The 7,845-nt window shown below is 38.5% G+C and overlaps 1 protein-coding gene across 1 annotated transcript; it reads right to left on the minus strand.

Annotated features, from left to right (window-relative positions):
- Positions 1-5,680: 5,680 nt before the first annotated feature.
- Positions 5,681-7,460, minus strand: LOC149820980 (Pentatricopeptide repeat (PPR) superfamily protein). Its single transcript, XM_089983402.1, has one exon. The coding sequence runs from the start codon at positions 7,410-7,412 to the stop codon at positions 5,766-5,768; it is 1,647 nt and encodes a 548-aa protein (XP_089839528.1). The 5' UTR covers positions 7,413-7,460; the 3' UTR covers positions 5,681-5,765.
- Between the last annotated feature and the right edge of the window lie 385 nt (positions 7,461-7,845).

The raw sequence follows: 7,845 nt of genomic DNA on the forward strand, positions 1-7,845 counted from the left end.
CATGAAATTGGGTGGCAAACCATAAGTGGCATGGTGAATTGGGTAATTGGAAAGAATGGGCAACAATGATTGACACTTTTAGCCATTTTCATAAAGTGGGGATTGGTGATGGTGAATTCACCCTTTTTTGGCATGATGTGTGGAAGGATTCTTGGGCACATTTTCCGAGTTGTACTTTGCTGTCAAGAAAAATATTGTAAGGTTAAGGATGCATATATAACGGAACTGCCTGAACGGTCAATTGTTCTTAGAAGGGAACCTTCGAAAGGGATCTTTAGACAATGGAGTAACATAGAGTTACTCCACAACTTTATTCTATTTGGCTATGTCTAGGCTTTCGGTCATTTTAATGCCTAAAGGTTCTCTATGGGGAGCAGGCTGCCTCAACGCATCTCCTAAGGTGATTAATCTTTCAAAGGTAAAATTCAAACTGAATTTTGGTTGCAAAGAAGGGGAGTTCATTTAGCTAGTAGGTGTTCTCTTTGTTTTTGCAAGGAGGAAACCACCCAACATTTATTTTGGAATTGTTTTTTCTTTAAAAGGTTGAGACACCATGCGTGGAATGATCTAAACTTAGTTTGGGAGGAGATTAACTTTCCAAAACAGCTGTTGATCACGGATCACCTTCACCAACATGCTAAGAAATGGAGGTTTGCATGGCAGGTTTGGTAGCTCTCGGTATAGCAATTCATTTGGCTGGAGGGAAATGATTGCATGTTCAGGGGGGTGCAGCACGGTCCGGATCATATCCTCCTTCATCTTAAATGGAAGATGAGTAGCAGGTTGAGCAGGAAATGGCCAGACATGGACGTTCAAAAGTTGGGCTCGAATAGGGTGTTTTTTCTAGAGGATACTGCTGCTGCTTGGGGGGTGGTTGTCTGTTTTTCTTGATTCTAATGTTCAGTGTTATTGTTTTTTATAAGCATTGTTTTCTGGCTGCTGTAAGGTGATGGGTGATATCTCATCACTCCCAGTTCCTCAATGTACTGTTTGCTATTCTGTCATACACTTAATAGAATATATATTTCTTTCAAAACAAAAAGCGCTTCCGTTTCCCTTTTCTTTTTTTGATACTTTTGGCAGCCATCCAACATGATAGCAGTTGTGGTTTACAAACCATTCACCATTTGAAATGAGAGCCATCAGGAAAAGATCAATGGGAAAGTGAGAACGAACCCAATGATGACAAGACGCATGATCCCAGTTCAATAAAACAACACAGCCAAAATAATATCACAAGTTGCTTAATCCACTAAGGCTTTCAGAGCTACAGTTTGGAAGATGGATGGCACTGCAGGGCATTAGTAGCTTTGCGATCCACTGACAATCTGTTAAAGTTCCTTAATCTAGTCTTCATATAGGTTAACATGGTCTGATAACAAAGATAGTCTGCCCCTCCCCCCCCAAAGTTCAGTTAAGAGAGTCAAGGCGCGTGTGTTTACACACGTCATTTATTGATACTAAAGCAAATTGTGCTTTAAGAATTTAGTTAAGCAGGCCTGATCATAAAATTTAGTAAACTAATTAGCTGACTGCTTTACGATGGAGAAAAGAGCAACTGATCACTTACTAAGCAAGACGTATAATCCATAAAGCGCTAAAGAATGACAAACGTTTGAACTTCTGGAGATTAAGCCTTTTAAAAAAGGTTGCCAAGACACAATTGTCATGCATGCAATTAACAACTTTAGAATGGCCATCGAAAACTTAACAGCTCTAGAATCCACCTATTACATTGGTTATGAAAAAATGGTTGTGCTAAAGAGGTTTGATTTTTGAACAGCTTAAGAATAAATGTTGGACAAGGAGAAAATGATCTAAGTGAAATTGGCTAAAATGTCTTATTAATTGAGGGAGTTACTTTGAACACAGCATACTCCTATTTTGCAGATTAAGCACGTGTCTGAGAAGCTGTAGGTTTCAGAGATGATGAACTGATCGGCATTCAGTTGTTAAAGACTGCTATACACCCATCATCATCATCTGAGTTCCATTAGTTTCATTATCTAGGTTTGATTAACCGAAGATGCATGAAGGACTTGAATAATATTAACCGAGCCGAATCCAAGTCCTCTTAGATAAGATAGAGCAACTTCTCAGATCCAGCTATGATATTCTCACGTCCATATTACACCCGTGATCTTGGAGCTCTAAAGCAGTTGCTCAGCACCTTCACAGGGCTACCAACACTATGCAAACAAAGCAGCAAGAATCTCTGCATGCCGTCCAGATTATTTTGCGTGAACTCTACCTCGTAAGCATCCAAATCATGCCCCTTTGTCTTTATTGCAACGAGTGAAGGGCATCCCAGCAGTTCCTTCCAGTAGTAGAACTTTGGAGCAGAAAACAATATGACATGGACAGAACTTACCAGTAATCTGATCCCCCAAGCCCATCAATCACTGCTAGCCATCTCCACAATTGTTGTCAACAATCAGTTATCCCTCAGAATTCACAAACATGTTCAAGTGCACATTGCTGAAAAGAAAACTGAAATTTATCACCTTCTTATTGAGAAATATATTTAATTGTTTTTTTATTGCAGGCAGTGACAAGCCTAGATTGGCCTTCTTGAATTTGTTTGTCTGGATAAAAGAATTAAATACAACACAAGTGCAAACAGAAAGCTTCTTTGTAACCCCCACGAATGTGCAACTTCAGTTGGTAAAGATGGAAAAGTTGCGAGAGCAGTAGAAAATTTCCACCATCTTCAATTTGCTTCTAACATATGCCTGCATAGACGTGAGCTGTTGCATTAAACCTCATGAATTCAATATCAAACACCTCATTGTCCACTCTTTCGATATGGATGCAAACCATGGCAGTACCCCTTTGTTTTAGCTGGATCAGAATCCTTTCTGCCACTTGTGCTTCTCCACCTAATCAGACAACATAGCAAAAAACAATGGATTGCTTGTGTGCAGTACAAAGTGTTCTTGTTGTTATCCCATCCTGAAAAATCTGAAATTATGAAATTCATCGTCAAAGGAAATGGATGCAACGAATGTTCTTATATGAAGGACGGGTCACTGCAACATAATTGATAAATATTACAATTGAAGGTGAATGGATTGGTACTTGAATTCAAAAAGATTAACAAGCTTCACAAGATCAAAAGTAATGATGTCAAATAGCTCAATGTTCAATACTTGGTGAGGATACGTCTAATGGCTACTGTTAAGGGTAACAGACATCTGTTACAACCATAAAAATGTATAAACAAATGGAACACATTCAGTTCAGTTATGTACGTGACACTATGTAGCCCAGCAGGAAAGACTGACAATTATTGGTGCATTGCCCCAACTAGTCAAATCTTCCATGGACACCTCACACAATATTGATAATAACATTTTCAACAAAATTACAGCATCCAAATGGCATAGTCACCTTTTACTAAGATTTGTAGTAGCTCTTTGGATCATAGTCACGATTAATATCAACCTAGCTGCAGCAGATACTTGAAGTTATCATAACTAAGATAAAAGTCAATTCAAGTATAAAAATTTGAAAAACCAACCACTGAAAACTACAACTTTGCACTATCAGCAGCTGTAATGAAGTAATAACTAATAACATTGAAGCTTGGTTCAAGATATTTCAAAGTTAACAACTTATCTTCACGTGCAGTCAATAGACCTGCAATAAAAGGTTCGACAAAGCTAATATTATCATGGGAGAAAACCAGGATGGGAAGTGAACCTTTGTAAGGATAATAAGAAATGAATAATATGAAACAGAAACCAAGGGAAAAAGAAAAAGAAATCATATGCTGAAATCCCATAGCCACTAGTGACAGATTATACGATTGAATAAAGGAATTAAGGGCAAACTGAACAATAATGACTAAAACCTAATCCTAATATTTAGAAGTGAGGGAAAAACTGCTAGTGTTGAGAAAATAATAAAAAAGAATATACTCCAATATTAGACTGTAGCTTAAATTGAAACAATGGAACCTTTCTTAGAAGTATTTTAACTCTAATTACGGTTGTCTTCCATCCAATCTAAAGCATAAACATCAAAGACCGTTTTTTTTTTAAAGATACATCAAAGACCATTATAACATTCATATTTTCTGAATAGTTCATCTTCCTACCAGCTTCCAATTACATAGAACAGATTTGTTTTTTTTTTCAATATCCAGCCTATTATGTTTTCTTTAGAATGCATTTACTCAAAGGTACTCTACTTTCTATTGCAATCTAAAGCACAACAAACTTGGCTAGTAATCTTATAACAGCTGCGGTGACTCAATTGTTGTTCCCACCAAAACCTTCAGCACAGGTTGAATTTGAAAGGACATAAAAACAGTCATCTTAGCAGCTTACTTCTGATAATTCTTAAGCCTCTCTACTTGTTTAATTTTCAGGCCAAATCACTGAAAACATTTAGAAATTAAGTGTAGAATTAAACCAGCATAACATTCTCTCAATGGTAAATCCTGGAAAAAGGTTAGACTACTTTTTCAAGTAACATTACAAGGCCAAAAGTCTATTTGAAAACTCAGGATATGCAGATTCAGCACAATTATGTTGATTGATGAGCCAATCAAAGCAGAGTCAACCATAATTCATTATAGCTTTGGATCTGACTAAGCCTTATACAAAGATAGGTTCAGCATATAGAGTACTTACCGCATCTTTGCATAAAAAACAAGGAAGAACAAGAAGCAATCGTTCTGAACACAAATAATAATGTAGTTGAAGAACTACTTGGATTTCTTGCTATCCGTAAATATTTTCAAAATCAAATTAGTGACTGAACAACCAAGTCCATGAAAGCATGAAAGGGAACAAGATCAGTTTTCATGAAAGACAATTGAAGAAAAATGAATTAGAGAAGAAAAAGTTTAATCAGAACACTGTAAAAAAGCACTAGAGCAGTCCAATTTATGGAATCAAAGATATACATTGGTGTGACGCTTCTTGTGAACATGAACCAACAGAAATGTATACTAAAAAAGATAACATAAACCATTACTAAAAATTGATCTGGGTCAAGCTCTTGTTTTAAATCAAATTTGTAACATTGGAAGCACGCCGATAGAAGAGGAGCTGTTAGGCTGACATAATATGACATTTGTTCCATAATTGGAAAAATGTCATGCTTTCATATTATTGCTGAAAAGAAAATAATACATGGAAGATCCGATCAATAGGAGAAAGAATTTGGCAATGGCCAAGTAAATGACCTAAGCCAATTTCTCCAATGAAACAAATGCTAAACAAGGTGACCTTAACTTATTTTTCATAAGTGTTAGATTCACACCATTTCCAAGTACTACAAGTTAAAACTTAACATATAAAAAAAACTTTAGCAAGCAATGCAAACCTAAAAAAATAAGCTAGAAGATTTAGTTGTCTCCAAGAAACTTTCAAGGATGTAATTTCCACATTGAGTAGCTATTATCTGCACAGAAGGACGAGCATTGAGCAACAGCCTTCTAGATGAGCAGATTTTGTATGAAATGTAGAAAAAGTTTATTCATGTAATGTTTCATTTGCTTGCTGAATTCTAAGAGTAAGCAGGTCACTTGCAAACAAGTCTGCCGAAATGGAAACAGTTCTTCCACCAAAGAATTTGTACATAATATTTCCCTCGATTGTCAGTTTTTTCCAGATGCTATACTCTGAAGCTTTTTGCACATCGATGAGAAATGGACTATCATAACTAACGAAATAAAAGAACAGTCATGACCTGTCCGCTTAAAAATATATGCTCCATACACTTACGGATGTTACAAGTTCTGAAACAACAAATCACTAGGAGACTGGGTGGGAGTATTTTTTTATTGCTCCATTCACAGTTTCTGCATAGGCTTGATGCCCAAAACTCTCCAATTTTTCAGCTAATTTCCCAAGGGCCTCTGATTTGTTTGCTAGTTCCATGAGAACCTTGATTCTCTTGAAAGAAACATTACTAGGCTTTTGTCCCTTGTCAATCATCTGAAGAAAACATTTCTCTACTTCACCTAGCATACCAAGATCACAAAGAACGTCAAATAAAACATCTGATACTAGTGTATAGGAACCAAAACCCTTCTCAATCATGTCATTCCACAGCACAAGAACCATCTCTGCTTTCTCCTGCCTACGGAACATCCTCACCAGGAACATGCACGATTGTGTATTCGGCAAGCATCCGGTTCTCATCATCCTTTGGTACAAGCTCCATGCACTCGCCAGGTTGTTCGACCAATAAAAACATCGGAAAAACAAATTATAAGTCGTAGCATTTGGAGACAGGCCTTTCTCCACCAGCTCATCCAGCAATTTATAAGCATTTCCTAGCCTTCTAGCGATGCAAAAATTCCTTATGGCAGCATTATAAGCAGCTGTATCAGGATAACATCCATGTTCTCTCATCTCCTTGAGAACATCACAAGCTTTATCAGGCTGACCAATCAACCCCAGTCCGCCAATGATACTGGTATAGGTCAGCAAATCAGGGTATATCTCCCCCTCCCTCATTTTCTCTACGATTTTGTAAACCTTCTCCATTTCTTTGTTCTTGCACAACACGTCTATCAAGCAATTGTATGAAACTATATCAGGCCTACACCCCAACTGAATCATTTCATCGAAAAAGCTCTCGGCTTCTGCCACGGTCTTCCAGCCAGACAAGAGAATGTTAAAGGTCTGAAGATTCGTCCGGAACTCGTATTTCATACTGTGGTACACATTCCTTGCATCACTCATGCTCTTCTCTTGGCAAAGAGTCCTAATCAAAGCATTGAAACAGTTCGTATCAAACTCCCCAGGATAATACTTCCTGAACTTGTTGAAGCTCTCCACGGTGGTCTTAACAGAACACACCTTGGATGTCCTAGCGAGAACGATCTGCATCGTCCGCGTCGTGATCAAAGACCGATCCTTGCGACGCATTTCTCTCAATAAACCCCACATCTTGTCGAATTTCCTCATCCTCCCCAGGATGTAAAGCATGTTATCATAGGAATCAGCAGTGTGAAAGAAACCACTTCTCTGGCCCACTAGAGAGAAGAACTCCAACGCCTGCAGCCCATTACCATGACCAAACCTCGCCCTCTTCAAGACCTCATCAACCAATTCGTTGGACAAAAAGACGCCACTCTCCTTCAACAGCCTGCCCATCTCATTCTCATCATCAGCTTTATTGTTAATAATCTCATAAACGATATTAACGTCACCTTTTGCAGCAATTGAATCGCTACCCATTTCTAAACACCCATTTTCTCGAAACCCCACCACAGCAGATGTGGAGAAAAATGAAACAGGGGAGACGGAAGCATTGAAACCATGAAGTTGGGAACTGTTCGTAAATGAGTTTAGAGCATGCGGGCATCGAAATAATGAGGTGAGGAAGCTGCAGGCGTACCTTGAGAAGAGAGGGGACGATACATACTGGAGTGTGGAGGCGTTTACAGTCATGTTGTTCACTGTTTTCCTTTTTCTTTGGTCTCTCCCACTTTGTATCTCAGTGACTGTTTTCCCTTTTCTTTGGTCTCTCCCACTTTGTATCTCAGTGACCTTCCCCAATACAAGGATGAATACCAACCAATGTCAGCAACACTTTGAACAGAAAGTGACGAGGAGAACCCAGGAGAAACAAAGACACTGCCACGGATGGAGCACACACCAGGAAGAGGTATTTTTAGGACTTAGGGCAGGGGCCTCTGTCAATGCGTCGGGTCATCAGTGACACGAATGGGAGAACCCATTGATCGGGTTGGACCAACCCCTTACAACAAATATTACCAACCTTGGTATAAAAGAAATTCTCGAGCAAGTAAAAACCAAATGTTGACAAAATCGGTCTGAATCAGCCGATTCGGAAAAGGAGTCGATTCAACTTCAACCCACC

This window comes from Nuphar pumila, chromosome 12 (genome assembly GCF_984573655.1).
Source record: "Nuphar pumila chromosome 12, dmNupPumi1.hap1.1, whole genome shotgun sequence".
Lineage (NCBI taxonomy): Eukaryota > Viridiplantae > Streptophyta > Magnoliopsida > Nymphaeales > Nymphaeaceae > Nuphar > Nuphar pumila.

Excerpts from the sequence above, each read along its gene's own strand:
- LOC149820980 (XM_089983402.1), bottom strand. The coding sequence starts at position 7,412 with ATGACTGTAAACGCCTCCACACTCCAGTATGTATCGTCCCCTCTCTTC.